At 43.8% G+C, this 17036-nt stretch overlaps 1 protein-coding gene across 2 annotated transcripts in view; it reads left to right on the top strand.

Annotated features, from left to right (window-relative positions):
- The window catches only part of LOC141779635 (low-density lipoprotein receptor class A domain-containing protein 4-like), a 231639-nt gene extending 217345 nt beyond the window's left edge, over nucleotides 1–14294 (top strand). For both annotated transcript variants that reach the window (XM_074654540.1, XM_074654541.1), the window contains 2 exons: nucleotides 1474–1524; nucleotides 5178–14294. In XM_074654540.1, coding sequence (XP_074510641.1) covers nucleotides 1474–1524; nucleotides 5178–5765 — 639 coding nt within the window. In that variant the 3' untranslated portion in view covers nucleotides 5766–14294. The remainder of the gene's footprint in view (nucleotides 1–1473; nucleotides 1525–5177) is intronic.
- Nucleotides 14295–17036: the final 2742 nt, after the last annotated feature.

Below are 17036 nucleotides of genomic sequence, written 5' to 3'. Positions count from 1 at the left end.
AACAGTAAAAAGTAAAGATACAGTAATGGCTCATATTTGTTTGGAACATGAATTTGTGGAAATCAGTCTAAAGCTCCCACTTCAGACAGTTGTATAACAATCTCAAAGCCACATGAGGCCTGTACTACCCTGGTTCAACATAACCAGGGTATCTTCTTGTTATCTGGCTTAACTAACCCAAACAAACGAGATCCTACGACGGTGGTTATCAACTAGGTAAATCAATCCAAGGTTTCTCAATCTGACTATGAGCGTGTTCACATGAAAGAGGCGGTGTTTGCAGCATATGACCGATCACAAACATGGACAATTCTATATATATATATTAGACAAATAAAAAGAAGTTAAACACATAATCCAGACTAAAAGTAACACAGTTGAAGCTGCCAAATGCAGGAGGACAGCTGGCAAAAAAATAATTGCTGATGTGTGAATGCATTGATTAACAGACTTATTGTTACGACCCCGTCTATGAGGGTAGGAGCGGTCGTTCCCTCCCGGTCCCCAAACCATAGTCTCGGGACTAAATTTCAAGTGTGGTAAAAAAGTTTTTCACTAAAACTCAAGTTAACAAACAATACAATGAAACAATATAACTGAGGGTGAACAAAGGCCAAAACAAAAAAAATCTGTCTTCTCAAAAAAACGGACTAACCCTAAACAAAATAAACAAGCAAACAAAAAGACGGTTACTAGATCTGGCTCTCTAGGATACAGCAGGTGAAAAGATCAGAAAAGAAAATGGCATTTCATCCCTTACCAATGAAGTGCTATCTCAAGCAAAAAAAAACTACTACAAGTTAGACAATTTTGAACCAACTAGGGCACTAAGTCTACTAATTCAACACTAAGTCACAGATTTAAATACAAAGGTTTGGAGGCCGAGGACAGAACGAGGCTGCTGTCAAACTGTGTTTTTAACAGCATGCTCAAAAGTCAGATAATAGCCTAGTCGTCTAGATGGGGCAGTAAAAGATGGATGGATGGATGGATGGATGGACGGACCGACGGACGGACCGACCGACGGACGGACCGACCGGCCGGCGGTCAGAAACGGACTTGAGAGCAAGTTAAAAATAAATAAATATAAAAACATATTTCAAAGCAGTAAACACCTATAGCATACATCCAGCTGTCCTTCCTGCATCTGTCAGTCTAAACTGTGTTGCTTTTAGCCTGGATTATGACTTCTTCGTGTTTGTCTAATATTATCATACGATCTGCGCACCGAGCTTTGATTGGTCAGTAGGCGGTGCTTTTATACTAGTTGATCTATAACCTGCTCGGGAGCAGGTTAGGTGTTAAGCATAAGTTACCATGGTGATCTAACCCGGTAAGAAGTGAACCACTGTCGTAGGACTGAAAACCCTGAAGGGGTTAAACCTGGAGTTACCTCGCTAACCCCAAATGGGAACTTTTAAAAATCGTAGCCTAATTCTTTCTTGTTTTTGTGTCGTCTGTCTCGGTGTGCAGGACGGGTGTCTGTGGCCTTCAGACAGCAGCTCTCGACAAGGTGCCTCGGAGGTAAGACCACCACGCATTCTTCCTGTTTTGTGCCATAAAACAAACTCTTGGTGCCGTAAAACAATCCAACTGAATTCCTTCCTACTTTGTGCAGTATGTGGAAATGACTTGTAGATGATAACTTGCTACAAGTAGCACGTTTACCAGCTTTACATCGGAGGCGGCGTAGAGAGAAAGTATAGACTATAACGATGGCAACTAAAATGAATTAGACTGAGAGAGAGAGAGAGAGATCTCTTTTGTCTAATCTAGTTGCTTTATTTGCTGTGTCACAAAAGAAACCTATCTCTTCCCAGCTCTCCTTTGTTTCTCAGTCCGCTGATTTTCTTAGCACTCGCCGTTGTATAATTGTTTTGCGGTTACAGGAATACTACCACGGGACAAAGATCCCGACATTTGCATTTTGCTTGCTTGTAAATATTTGATCATCCAGGAATTGAAGCTTGTAAGTCGCACCAGGCACGGCTGGCACTATACTCCAAACAAAATCCAACCTGGCATGTTCTCAAAGACCCGTGAACACAGAACCGCTAAACAAATGCCAGTATACTCACACTGTGACTGGTGATCTGTTTGCTTAATGGCGTCCGTGCCAGATGGAGGAGCTTACGAGTCGCGGTGGGAGAAGATGCACTGGGAAAACTAGGAACACGGAGTTCAAAGAACACTCGAAAAACACAACCGCGGTAGCATTGATAACTAACAATAGCTGTGTGGGAAGTTTAGCCGGCCGGTCTGTGCGCACTTTGGCAACTTTGTGTGGGCATAATGGCAAGTTTGCACCAAAACAAGCACGCCAATTTAGATTTTATTTGCCAGCTAAAAGCCTTATATGTAATCTAGGGCTGTCAATTGATTAAAATATTTAATCGCGATTAATTGCATGATTGTCCATGATTAATCATTAATTTTATGAGTTCAAAATGTACCTTAAAGGGAGATTTGTCAAGTATTTAATACTCTTATCAACATGGGAGTGGTCAAATATGTTGCTTTATGCAAATGTATGTATATATTTATTATTGGAAATCAATTAACAACACAAAACAATGACAAATATTGTCCAGAAACCCTCACAGGTACTGCATTTATCATAAAAAATGTGCTCAAATCATAACATGGCAAACTGCAGCCCAACAGGCAACAACAGCTGTCAGTGTGTCAGTGTGCTGACTTGACTATGACTTGCCCCAAACTGCATGTGATTATCATAAAGTGGGCATGTCTGTAAAGGGGAGACTCGTGGGTACCCATAGAACCCATTTACATTCACATATTTTGAGGTCAGAGGTCAAGGGACCCCTTTGAAAATGGCCATGCCAGTTTTTCCTCGCAAAAAATTTAACATAGGTTTGGAGCGTTATTTAGCCTCCTTTGCGACAAGCTAGTATGACATGGTTGGTACCAATGGATTCCTTAGGTTTTTCTAGTTTCATATGATACCAGTATCTTCACTCTAGTTTTAAAACTGAACCTGCTACAACCTCCGGAATTGGAATCGATTGCGTTAATGCGTTAAAGAAATTAGTGGCATTAAAACGAATTTGCTTTAATGTGTTATTATCGCATTAACTTTGACAACCTTATTTACAACTATGAGAATTATAATACACTATGATCCTTGCTGTGAGTCACCAGTAATTATGAAGTATTATGATACTTGACCTTATCTTCTGTAAAGGGGAAACTCATGAGTAACCATGAAACCCATTTTCATCCCTTTGAAAATGGCCATGACATTTATTTTTTCCTCGCCAAAATTGAACACAAGTTTGGAGCGTTATTTGACCTCCTTCGCGACAAGCTAGTATGACATGGTCGGTACCAATGGATTCCTTGATAAGTGGCGTTAAAACAAATTTGCGTTCACGCGTTATAGCCCTAGTGTAAACAAAAAAGGAGAAGAGAAACAGACATGAAGGGTGGATGGAGAGAGAGAAGAGAATAGACGGCAGGTGAAGGGAGGTAAAAACAGTGTCAATGTTAAAGCACCCAGAGAAAGGAAAAGGCCACGGAGAGACAAACACAGAGGGACACGCAGCACAGTGAGTGTGGGTGGCTGATAGATGCAGGGAAGGGGGCTGAGTGTGTGTGTGTGGCGGGGGGGGATGGTTTTTGGTGCGTCATTAATCAGCAACACCTCCCCTGACACTGTCTAGACAGCCGTCTGAGAGCTGCCCTGCTCTGCTGCCTCTGCTCCCTCTATCAGCTGTACACCTTTCCCTCCCTCTGTCTGTCTGTCTGTCTATCTGTCTGCCTTCAGACTTTCTCTCTCTCTCTCTCTCTCTCTTCTGTTCCTTTCTGTCTTTATCTCCTTTCCTCTCCTTCCTCTCTTTATCTCCACGGCTCTTTCTTCTTCTCTCCATTCTGTACTTTCCCTCTCCTTATCTCAGTAGCCTTTCTTTTTAATCCTTTCAGTTCCACTCTTTCTCTCTCCGTCTCTCCATTTCAATTGCCCTGATCCTCTATCCACCCCCCCTCCCTCCTCTAGGGTTTTTATTTTCAGTCTGTTGTTCTCTCCATCCATGCTGCCTTGTCAGTGGGGGTTGACTATTAGAGCCACAGTCACTAATTGAAACGGGCTCCCTCTGATAATAATGACTCGCCACAGTAGAAATGTGTTGAATTGGACAGAAATGAAGAAATGGATCATGCAGTCCCCGTCTGAAGAGCTAATTGAGGTGAAGATCTCTGACAAAAGCTGGAGGATGAGCCGACATGTTGTAGAAGGCACTTTGGGTCTTTTCTCCCCTCTACTGTAATTACACCGTTACGGCTTTAATGATAAATTGGTGATACATCGGTGAGTGCTGTTGCTGCAACAGGATCATCATCATTCATTGGAATCAAGTGACACTGACTTCAGTCATACTTGCGGAGAAATACATTTTCTGTGAAGTTAAAGGAGCAGTGTGTAGCATTTAGGGAATATAATATTCATAACTATTAGGGCTGTCAAAGCTAACGCGTTAATGACGGACGGTGGGTACGTGACGTAATTGGTGTATGCACAACCGCCGTGTAACACCGGTAACACCGACCACCGTGGCAAGTCTATACGTTACCCGAAGGCCACTGTAGTTCTCCGACACGCTTGTGAAACTGCGGTAACGTGAGCCGCAGAGTGTAAAACCGTGGTACCGCCAGCCGCCGTCTGACTTCTGTTGCTCCCTGAACTAGGGTTATTATGGTGATGATGGGCTCTGAGCGAGGTGAACGGCGTTACCGCGGTTTTACACTCGGCAGCTCACGTCATAGCAGTCTTGGAAATGGAGGAGTGAGCGGAAGGGTATTCAGTTGGTTTCAATCTGCAACCACACCACTAGATGCCACCAAATCCTACACACTACCTTTAATATCTATCCATCTATATCTATATAAGTATATACAGGTGTATATATATATATATATATATATATACACTTGTATATAGATAGATCTATCTACTGGTATCGTCATGATCTGATTATATGATCTTTTTTATTTTACAGAATTCAGTTTTTTCTGATGTAATATTACAGTGGAATACAGTTCACTGCATCGAATATTTGTTTTATATGCATACATTTGCCATATTGTGGTATATATCTGAAAAATCTAATATCTTCCTCCTCTTCCCTCCCTGACTCTCCCTCTCTGTCTCTGTCTTTCAGGTATTATACGCTCCCCAGGCCCGGGATCGCTTCACTGCTCCCTCCTTCATGCAGCGCGACCGCTTCAGTCGCTTCCAGCCCACCTACCCCTACCTGCAGCACCAGATCGACCTGCCGCCCACCATCTCGCTGTCGGACGGCGAGGAGCCCCCGCCCTACCAGGGTCCCTGCACGCTGCAGCTCCGCGACCCCGAGCAGCAGATGGAGCTCAACCGCGAGTCGGTGAGGGCGCCGCCCAACCGGACCATCTACGACAGTGACTTGATCGACATGGGAGGAGGCGGGAGCCTGGGAGGGGTGGGGGGAGGAGGAGGAGGAGGAATGGGAGGAGGCGGCCCGAGGCCGCCGAGCAGTAACTCGGGCATCAGTGCGGCCAACTCCAGCAGCCACGGGCGCATGGAGGGCCCCCCGCCAGCGTACAGCGAGGTGATGGGCCACTACCCCGGCTCAGCGTTCTTTCTACACCAGCACAGCAATAACCAGAGGGTGGGGGGGCCGGGGAGCAGGACAATCCAGCAGCAGAGCCAATCAGAAAGCACAATAGTACCTGCCAAGGCCAAGGACGGCCAACCGGAGGACCTGGTGTGAAGAGCGGGGTCGGGGGGGGGGGGCAGGTGGGGTTAGCCCAGCCCGGACTGAAAGCTGTCTCTCCTCTTCACCCTGATCACCTGTAAGCAGTGGTCTCTCTATCGCTCTCTCTCTCTCTGTCTCTCTCATGTCCTCTCTCCACACTCCCATGCACAAATAAATATCAACCTTAGCTACAACAAAACAAGGAAAGAGAGGAACCAAGAGTTGATTTCATTTCACTTTCTTTCCAGTGTTAGTCTAACCGCTAGCTCTGCTGGGGCCGGATGTATGCACTGCATGGAGAGTTCTTTTTTCCTCTACATGAGAAAGAAACACACTGCTAGCACAGATTGAAACGATTTGCTTTTTTTTGTTTTTTGTCCCGTCGGGTGACGGCTCGGTCCCCGGGAACTGAGGATGATGTTTTTTTCTTTTTTTTTCTTTTTTGTTTCTTTTTTTCGGACCGGGATCTGTGCACAAAGCGAGAACTGAGAATCAAGGACTTACAGAGAACACAACAAAACAAGAGACTCACAAACCCAAATCTTAGTGCCAAGGTTCACGAGGAAGCAAAGCAAGGGGAGGGGGGGGAAATGACTCGTTCTAACATTCAAAACACAAAAAAGAAAAGTTATCTAAAAGTTGCACTATCTTTTTGTTGTAAAAGAGAAGAGGGAAATTATGCTATGTGATGATGATGATGTGTTTGTTTTTCTCTTCTTTTTTTTTTTCGTCCTTTTCATGAATGGACTGACTGACTGAACTTTGCCTCCAAAGTTGTTTAAACAGTTGGGAGCAAAAAACAAACAAACAAGTATTATAAGCTTATGTCCTTCCTTTTTTGAAAACAGCAAGAAATACTCGTACCCAGCCTACAACATCTGCCTGCTGACCGGCCACTTGGTGGAACAAACATTTCTTACTTCCTCTGGTAGTTTGTTACAACATTTGGAGGTGGGTTCCCCAAACCGGAGTAGTTCCTAAACTCTTAGAAAGATGAGAGCTGCTCGGCAAGATTCAACATGCTCCATACTGACAAATCTGGCCAGGTGGTTGGATATCAGGGCCCTGTTCAGACCTGGTATTAACATGCGTCCTGAGTGATCGGATCACAAGTGGACAGCTCTGAGTACAGGTGTGAGCGCACGCAAGACGCATTGAGATCAGTTCTTTCTGGGCCACATATGGCCACATTCTTTTAGCAGTGTGTAGTGACACAAGGACCGCCTACTCAACTGACGTCCCGCTGGGATCCGCGGGTCTCACTAGACAGATGGACGCGAGCGCTTGTCTGCCTCGCAGCATGGAAACGGCCTCTGTGCACCAGTGTCACCGATTACACCGGACGTTTTACAAGAAAAGATGACGGTCAATATGCGTAGAGCGCTAACTTTGATCTTTAACGTCGGGTGGCGGTGTGTCTGGCTTCTCCGGTCCAGCTTTCGCTGCGGGGGCCGCAGGTTTCCACCCAGCGCTGCTCTGCCGCAAACACCGGCTGTGACCGCTCTGTCCTTCTCAAGGAGATTACCTCATTTACGTTACTGTTCCATTATAGCATTGGGTTTAAATCTGAAATATTGCTAATTATGTGCTTTTTGCTTTTCGCCTCGACACCAAATCCTCCGCCGTCGCCTTGTCTGTTAACTCTCTCTCTCGTCCCGTGTAACACCTGCTACTCTGAGCTGAGACTCCGTACGGAGCAGAAACACTTTCACTTTCAGTTTGTAGCGTCCGTCGTCCGACTATGTATTGATAACACGCCGCTGATACGCCAAAAATGAACTAAATGTGTTTGTAATGTAATCGGTGTGTGCCCGACAACCGTGTAACACCGACTACCGCGGCAAGTCTACACGATATTCTGTCTGTACAACTGTATTTTATTAAAATATATCTTATCTATAGGCTACATAATCTTCTGACTATCAGACTGGGCACGCAAAGTGCATTATTATCATACTGTCGGAGATGTGTCAGTGTTTTTGTTCCAATGCTCTGCACGGAGCTGACGCCCGCCCGCTTGCTCTTATCCCCGGCTCTCAAGCTGTTGCCTGGCAAAGGCAGCGGTGCCGGTGGCTCGGAGGTCCTTGGGGACCACCGGTACAATAACCTTTTATTTTGATGTTGATAAAATGTTTCCGAAAATACAAATATGTAGGATATCACATTCATGTAACAACGTCTGCTGTATCAGCCGTGTGTTTACTACGTGTTTATTTGCATTTAGAGCGGGGAAGTGAGATCGAATCACAAGTGGTCACTCAAGACACATCTGATGCCAGGTGTGAACAGACGTGCTCAAAGCTGTCCACTTGTGTTCAGATCACTCAGTACACATTTTAATACCAGGTCTGAACAGCGCCCAAGAATACCATAACTCCATAACAAAAAAAAAACACATATCTAACTGTCCACCCAGCAGCCCACTCACAGCAGATCCTTCACTTTTCAACTCTGTCCCGACCTCTGAGCACCTGACACTTCCTCTTTCCTGTTTCCTGCGTCCATACCCTGCCCCGCCCCGCCCCTACCTCCTCCTCCTCTCCTCTCACCGCTCATCTCCACATGCACAGTTCATTCTGCCAACAGCCACACTGAACACGAACCCCGCCGCCGCCGCCATGACAACGAAAACACAAAACAAACAAAAAAAAAACAGAAGGCTCGGCTCTCCGTCTTCACGTTTCTAAAGCCACAAAAATAAAAAATAAATAAAAAAAAACAACCCAGGATGACACAAAGTGAAGAATCCTGTCTGCATCCGCCAGCACAGCGATCAGGTTTTAAAACTGTCTGTGGTCGAAGTCAAAGGGCTATGGGAGGGTCCTTTTTGTAAAAGAAAACCTTTTTGAAAATTGAGCCTTTTTCTCTGCTCATCGTTGCCTTCTCCTCTCTGCTCTTGCGCTTTCTCTGTCTCTCTATCTTGTTTGCATTTAACACTAGTGCCCCCCCCCCCCCCCCCCCTCCTTCTCTAACCCCATCCCAGCTTGTTAACAGTGTCTCTGGTAAACGCTGTTCATCACCCCCTCCCTCCTTCCATCCGTGTGCAGAAAAAGTGCGTTCAAATGATGCAGAGTCCGCCAAGCCCTTTAAAGTGGAGACTGGAGTGGAGCCCTTGTTTGGCAGTGTGCTAGTGCAGTCCTTTCCTCCCTGTGTGTGTGTGAGTGTGTGTGAGTGTGTGTGTGTGTTTTGTTGGTTAGACCTTTTAACAACACAGAAAAGCACTTAATGTTCCTGCAGGAGCATTGTGTGTGTGTGTGTGCGTGTGCGTGTGCGTGCGCGTGTTTATCTGATTTATTAATCAACTGCTTTGTCTGAGATTCAAGGACATATTGCTTATTTGGCACTGTCCACATTAACAAATCATTAATTAAGCCTTCATTAAAGCCTACAGAGGTGCATGATGGGTATTGTTGTGGTGCAGAAGAAGACGGTGCATGTCACGGTCCGCTCGAAAACTCCACCCTTCTCGATGATGGTGATACAGTAGAGGCACACACACCGAGTACGCTTGTTGTGAGTGGAGTGTAGATGGACACTATTGTCCCTCAGTAGTGTCCATCAGCAATGTCCTCACGACTTAACCACTTGAACGCCGAGCATATTGTGTATGGGCAAGCCGTTTTAACATTTAATAGCTAGACAGGATATTCATTGGAGATATCTGCAACGTCATTTTGAGTAGTCAAAACTCTGTTTTTAGATATCCATAATCACATTTTGACTAGTATGATTCAAACTACTTTTGCCATTCACGTGTATGGGGTTTCTCATTACGGATATCCACAACTGAATTATGACTAGTCCCGAATCCAGTTTCAGATATCTAAACATTTTTAATTCTGACTAGTCAGAATTCCAGTTCAAGATATCTTTAATTCCCCTCAATTGTAGATATCTACAATAGATTTCTAAAATGATATTGTGACTAGTCAGAATAACGTTGTAGATATCTCTAACTGGAGTGGATAGTCAAAATGTAATTACAGATATACAGAATTAGAGTTTTGACGGGGTGAAATGACGTTGCAGATATATGTAGTTAGGTCAGAAGGGGGCGGGAGGCGTAAACTATTCAAACATACGATGGCGCTGCACTGCAGCCGTATGGGTTGTAAGTGTGTCTGGAGATAATAAATCTACAATACACAGCAAATTTCTCCCACAACTCTCTAATGAACAAAGCTCTCGTTGGCCTCAGATTCCTCGATGATGAACTCTTTCTATTTCATGTCGTTTTCTAACTTTCTGATCCACAGCGGTCCCCGACTGCTCGTCTCACAGTCGGCTGCACATAGAGACCGATGTTATGTGTCCAGCTCGGAGGACTAAAGGCTCGTTGTGATTAAGATGAGGTTGTAGCTCGTTGTCTACCTCACTACGGTTAGAAAGAGCCTTCGTTGGTGTTTCAACAACGTTTCTCTTATGAGTTATTGATCAGGGAAGTTTGAATCTGTGAATATCTTTCCAACTTTACCGAACTATCCAAGTTAGCAAAAGCTTCTGCTGACACTGTTCAGATGCTTTGTTGGGCCGATATCCAATGGGAAGCCTTGCATTAGCAACGTCATGCACAACAACTCTGACTAGTCATAAAGACGTTTGAGATATCTGTAACTGTTATTTAGGATAGTCAGAACTGAATCACAGATATCTCCAACTGTCGTTTTGACTAGTCACAATGACGTAATAGATATCTGGAATAAGAATTCTCACTAGTCACAATGTAATTGTTGATATCTCTAATGTTAATTCCGTATAGTCAAGCTTGGCTATTTAATGTTAAAACGGCTTGCCATATACCGTGTACGCGACTTTCCGTGTTGTAAACAATAGCTCACGAGTTTCATTTAAAGGCACCGTCATGCCGAGCTGAGTCCCAGTCGAAACATTAGACGTGTGAACGTGGAAACGTTCCCATAGATGAGACAGAACGAAGTGAACAATCCCGTCCTCGTGCACTTAAAAGAGCTCATATCTGACTTTACACCATTCAGATGTCATGATGGTGGAGAGAAAAATAAGATTTGTTTGGTCCTCTTGACTCCGTTAGCATCAGTGTGTCTGAATGTATGACGTGTCCCGGCTGTGTGTTTCTGGTCCGTTCGGCTCTACAGTTGTGTTTGTGTTGTGTGTGTGTGTGTGTGTGTGTGTGTGTGTGTGTGTGTGTGTGTGTGTGTGTGTGTGTGTGTGTGTGTGTGTGTGTGTGTTACTACATCGCTGCTACTATTGCTGTTGCTGCTACTACTAATATTGTTGCTACTGCTGCTTCTCATGCCCCCTCAACCAACCAACCAACCCTGTATCCTCTGTCCTTCTGTCCATCCCGTCCCCTTAACTCATCCAACACTTAGAAGGAGAGAAATCTGACCCTCTGCAGTCAAAAGCACAAGTATTGAGACAAAACTTGTTTCCCGTGAAACACTTTCATTTTGTTACACACACACACACACACCCGGGTGAGTCCGCCGTGAGAAGATAGAGAGCCTAAGTCCCGCCCCTTTCCGGTGGACCACCATGGACATTATTTCGGAAAAAATATGAACGAGAGTCAACGGAGAGAGACAAATATTTTTTTTGATCCTGTTTGAATTGCCCATTTGTGCGTGGTCATAGCTTAGTTAGCTAGCTAGCTAGATAGCTAGTGTTGGTGACGTATGTTGTCAGAGACGTAGTTCACTGAGCGGTTTCACGCAAAACGAAATGATACTACGACAAACTGCAACTTTCTTGACTTGCAAAATTATCTTTTAAATTCATCATCATGATGCAATTCATACAGGATCAAAACAAATATGTATCTCTCTTCGTTGACTACCGTTCATATTTTTTTTCCCCGGTATACGGTCCTATGGCGGTCCACCGGAAGGGGCGGGACTTGGCCTCTCTCTATTGTCCCAACACTTCAGCCTTTGACTGTACAGACCTGCTTCAAACCCGCGTTTTCTTTCCTCTTTTCTGTTGTTTTCTCGCCTTGTTCTGTCTGCGCAGTCATAGCTTGTAAATTGAGGATATAAAGATGAATTTTATGTTTTCTACAAGGAGGTTTGCATGTTACTATTATGTGAGTAAATAAGGTGCCTAATGTTCATGTTTGAGCAGACCACACCTCAGTCAAACTGCTGCTTGAAATCCTTGCGGTGGCTTTCTGTCGGGGCTGACCGCCTGTCTGGCACAACGGAAATATGGCGGGACGAGGTTCTAGCTGCTAAACGATCATTTGTGTGTTTTTGTAAAGGCGTGGGCAGATGTTCCAGTGGTGACTTGCTTTCGGAAGTCTGGTCATTCAGCTCCTGTTTGATTACAGACTGAATCAGAGTGAAGACATTTAATTCAAACTCTACGTGAAACTATAAATTTGGTGACCATACGGGAGCAGCAGCGTGCCGGCTTCCATGTCAGCAAAACAACCAAAACTGCAGCTCTTCTGTACCTCGACTATTTTTAGCTCACTAGTGCAACCGGCGGCGTTCGCCATCGGCCCGCCCCCGCTCGCTTCCATTGTGCCAGACAGCAGCGGTGGCTCCCGGCGAAGTGACTGAAGCCATTTCAACCAGCAGTTTGACCAGCGTGTGGAGCAGACATAGGAACCCACTTGCACTCAAAAAGCTCCCACCTTCGTTGTGCCTCACTTCCAACGGTGCTTTTTTCAGTAGTCTGTCTTTCTTTGTTTGTTTGTAAGGTGCTGTATATAACTTGAATATATTATGCACATATCCTACCCAATGGGTAGAAACCACAAAAAAATGTTGTGAATAATGTAATATAATGTATAGACAATATAAGAATTTTAAGAAGGCAGCATCAAATTTGTAAATGCCTACAGTTAAAAAAAAAAAAAACGTGCTTTGTCTTTTTTTTATGAGAAAACATGGTTTGCAAAGTATGCTTAGAATATGGTTGCAACACAAATACAAATTACTACTTATAATATTTTGCTATAAATAATAGTCTGTTATGATAAGGATGAGATAACCTCTGTATTAAGGAAGTTGTTGAGAAAGGATATTATTCACTTGTTTATTGGATTCCTTATCTAAGAACAAGCTTTCACAGTGCTTGCCATCATTTGGGTACCGGCTGGTGATCGACTAACAAATGTATAGTTGTATTCCACAGATCTTTTAAGAAAACAAACTCGTCAGTCGCCGTTTTATGCCACGACTTCAGCCGTTGCTCCGGTTCGAATTTCTACTCGCTTTGTAAATCGTCGAACAAAAAGCCGAAGCTGTCTAAGTTTGGGAGACGCGTCACGCGACCACCGCACACGAGAGCCCGTCAGCACTTCCGAAATATGGAAGAAATATGTGTCCGTACTCATAGATCTTAACCTTTTTAGTTCATTTTTCAGCTGTAATTTTTTGTATATCTGCCAAAGTATAAATGTGTGGAGCTCACTCAGCACTGCTATAGGATGTTGGGCTCCGGTTTAAAGCATTTCAGCTCCGTTACAGGAGGATCACGTTAATGTTGAACAGGAAGAGTGTAAAACATTCAAGGAAAACTGCTCATTCCCTTTTCTTTTCTTTTCTTTTTTTGGTCAAGATTGGAAAGTTGCACCAGTGTGAAACGAGTGAACAATGCCGTTAAAACTGTCATTTAACTTTTCTCTCTTTTATTATTATTGTTATTGTTATTATTATTATTATTATTATTTTTTAATTTTCTACATTACAATGTTATATGTGGCACAGTATATTGAAACAAAAGTCATGTTTAATCTGCAGTCATTTATTTACAGTATGTACTGAAAATAACTCCACTGTACAATAACCGCAGAGCATGTTCATTCTTATCTATAGACGATGTACATAGCAACGCGCCATTTTCTCTTCAAAGCACCAAATAAGTGGCAGTTGTGTAGTTTTTAATTTGGAAAAGTCTCTATTGTAACTTTGGCTGGAGCGCCGCTCGGCTCTCCGTCTTCTTAATAGACCTTTTATTTTGTTTTTCATTTCCTGCACTAGCTTGAAGAACTAACTGGGGCTCAGACTGATTTTTATTTGATTTCTCCCCCCCCCGCAGCGCACTCCCTCTTTCTCAGAAGTCTGTACTCAACTGCTGACAACAAGTAGCTGTTTTTATCGTTCCGGATTTTAATAATAACGATGATAATAATAATAATAACAATGATAACGTCTCAACAGTTTGGTATTCTATCTGTCTTGACAGTTACCATAGGACTGCTTCCATCATGGGTTTTGTAACATCAGTTTGCTTTATTTACAAAATGAATCCTTCTCGTCCCCCCCCACCCTCCAACCCCCTCTGTGCTGAAATCTAGATATATATGACTGTATCCAGTAACCATACAGTGTATGTATATCCAAACACAGAGGTAAAATTGTTGTGTATTTTTGCCTCTTTTTATTTAAGCAATTGTGATGTAATAGGTTTTAGGCCTAAGGTCTGTTATTGCAATACTTTTACAGAAAAGAAGAAAAAAATCAAAAAATGTTGCTCTAAGTGCTGTTGTAGTCAAAGATTTTATGCTTGTACTTATGCTGTAGTCAAACTGCAGCGTAATGAATAAAACTTTAAAAGTGATTACTCCGGTGTTCTGCCTGTATTTCCTCTCTTCCCCTCAGTCTTAATGAGCTTTGTAATGTGATTACTGGAGTCGGTGCGAGCGGCGGTGCCACTCAGCTCTTTATCTGTCCTCACACTGATGCAGCCAAATAACGTGAGCGCGGATTTAAGGCAGATCAGCAACTTCTCCGACTCGTTAGCCTGGTTTCTGGGTTGCTTGGTGATGCAGGTTGGGGCCTGCTGCACCAAGTGGGTTAATTGGCTGCTGTGATATTACTAAGGTAAGATTATTTTATTTATATAGCACACTCCAGTACAGGCAAACTTAGACTGTGTACTAAATCGCATTCTTTTTACTTTTTGTACGTACTGCAGCTGCACTTACAAAGTACGTATACGGTTGCATGCAGTGTGCATACAACTGAGACCCAATCCCAATGTCCCCCCCCACCCCTAAAGGTACATTTCCACAGGCTCCATCCATCCTTTCCACGCTTCCCATTCATTGTCTATGTAAGCAGCCGTGCAATGCATTCTGGTAGCGTGGCGGCGCGATTCGAGAGACGGGGCGTCACGTCGCCCGCTCCTCATTTGCATAAAGGATACTTTATGCAAATTACGGGTGTCCGATGCGACTCGCCACCTCTGGAAAACTCCAGAGAAACTTTTAAACATTGTAGATCCAAAATAAAGACCGATTCAGCAACTCTGCATGGCTTATTAATAATTATAAAATGTTTTCAGCATTTTGCATTTCGGTAAACTATTTTCGTAATATAAGAGAAGAAAGTTTCCAAACGAGCCGCCATGTTGGTTCCGGTTTGAAAGCTGGGAGCAGCAGCTCACGAGGGAAAGCGTTCGTCCAATAAGGTGCCTTGTGTTTACTGGCAGCCCATCAAGCGTCCAATGCTGGGAAGCGAGGCGATCCCACAAAATTGCCCCAGGTATGTACAAAAGACTAGAAGAAATAAAATATTAAATAAAATGCAACAAGTAAAAAAATATTTAAAAAATAAAAACAAACACACCACAACTCAAAATCGCTCTTAATACCACGTCACCGGACTTCCTCCTTTACTCACGCCATAACTATGGCCATGTCAATCGTCATAGTTTGACGCGTAGGGCCTCTGACTAAGCTGCCATATTTGACAACGTGTGAGTGAGAACAGGCTGCAATATGACATGAACGCTGCAATAGTCCCACGTATGAATCAAGCTCCAAAGACACTGGATCCTCATTTCCCATAATGCAACTGGATAGCGTATTTTGTTAGAGCCTCTCTGCCTGGTAAATACCCATAGCTTTAAAACTCCATGCACCCAGTTTGTAACAACGGCCTTCTAGGTAAACATTATCCGAGATAACCCAGATGACATCATCACAGGTTATTTTCTCAGACTTGAGGAAAGTCCTCCAGACTCCACGCTATACTGCATTGAACAACTCTATATTCAAGTAAACGGATTTTTTATGTGAAAAATCTGTGAAGTGCACCTTTAATTAAATCAAACAGTGCCATTTGAAGACTTCAGTAACTGCAGCGATGAAAAACAGGTCCTGACTTTTCTCTCAGAGGAGCAGAAAAAGAGGAAGTGACCCACTTGTGCTGTGTGTTCATCCAGCTGCTGAGCAGCAGGGCTGGAGAAGCTAACATTAAAAAGATGGCTCTGCAAAAATACAGTATACAGTAAGTGTGGAGCTTCAGCTGAGGTGTTTAAGCAGCACGGTACAGGTCAGATCCATCCAGGTGACATTAAAGCTCTCCGTCTTCCTCCCGCTGATGTTTTCTGTGAAAGCGTCGTTGGCAAAGATCCTCTCGAGCCAAATGACTCACTCAGCCCCGTAAAGTAATGACATGTATAAAACATAAGTTTCTGTATATTTCGGCAGCGAGAGCGGTTTATTTATAGACGGGCCCCATCTGGCAACTTGTCATAACATTCACAGGAGTGAAACAAAGCTAATGTTCAAAGCACTTAGCCTCACTTACAAGTGGAGAGGGAGGGCTGTGAGGGTGGGCCCCGGGCCCCCGCCTCCTGTCCTCTCTGTGAACCTCCTGCTGCAAAACGCTGCAAGGAGCGCAACCGCCCCGGAACTGTTCACATCTCCTCCTGACTCACTTTCTTTCTTCAGACTACACACACACACACATACATCAGCCGCAGTCTGTTCCGAGATGAGGCATGATGCAGATTCAGAGTCTGAACCTGTCCAAGGCTGTTAGCAGGAAACAGAAGAGGAGGGGGTGGAAACTGCTCTCTAGTATTTAACTTCCACATTTAATCAGGAAGCAGTGCCTAAATGGTCAGTCTTTTTTTGGAAACTGGTTTGAGGGAAACATGGTGAGCTTTAACTAAGACAATAGAGCTCATTTTGAAATCAGACCTACAGTAACAGATTTAAATAGCTATGCAACAGTCTCTGAGATACAGTGCTTTATATACTGTGTAGTCCCTGCACGATAAGCATACCCATACGTACTTTTCACATGAAAATCAATTTACTTCTCATAAATAATGCTATTAAACCAGGGTTAGAAATACAGGGAGCTCTTCTGAAAGAGACATGAGCTCCCCAGAAAGTCTCATCTAACTATAAATCAAGGAATCTCTGTCTGTCTGTTTGTCCTTCGCATATCTCGAGAACCGTCCATCCGATCTACTTCACACTTGGCGAGTGCATTGCTGGGGACCCAAGGACATGCAGTGTACAAGGTGGTGCAATTTGAATATGCGACATCTTCAATATTAATAAAC

The sequence above is a fragment of the Sebastes fasciatus genome, chromosome 12 (assembly GCF_043250625.1).
Source record: "Sebastes fasciatus isolate fSebFas1 chromosome 12, fSebFas1.pri, whole genome shotgun sequence".
Lineage (NCBI taxonomy): Eukaryota > Metazoa > Chordata > Actinopteri > Perciformes > Sebastidae > Sebastes > Sebastes fasciatus.
The sequence above is the reverse complement of the archived record's forward strand: the minus strand, read 5'-3'. Positions and strand labels throughout refer to the sequence as shown.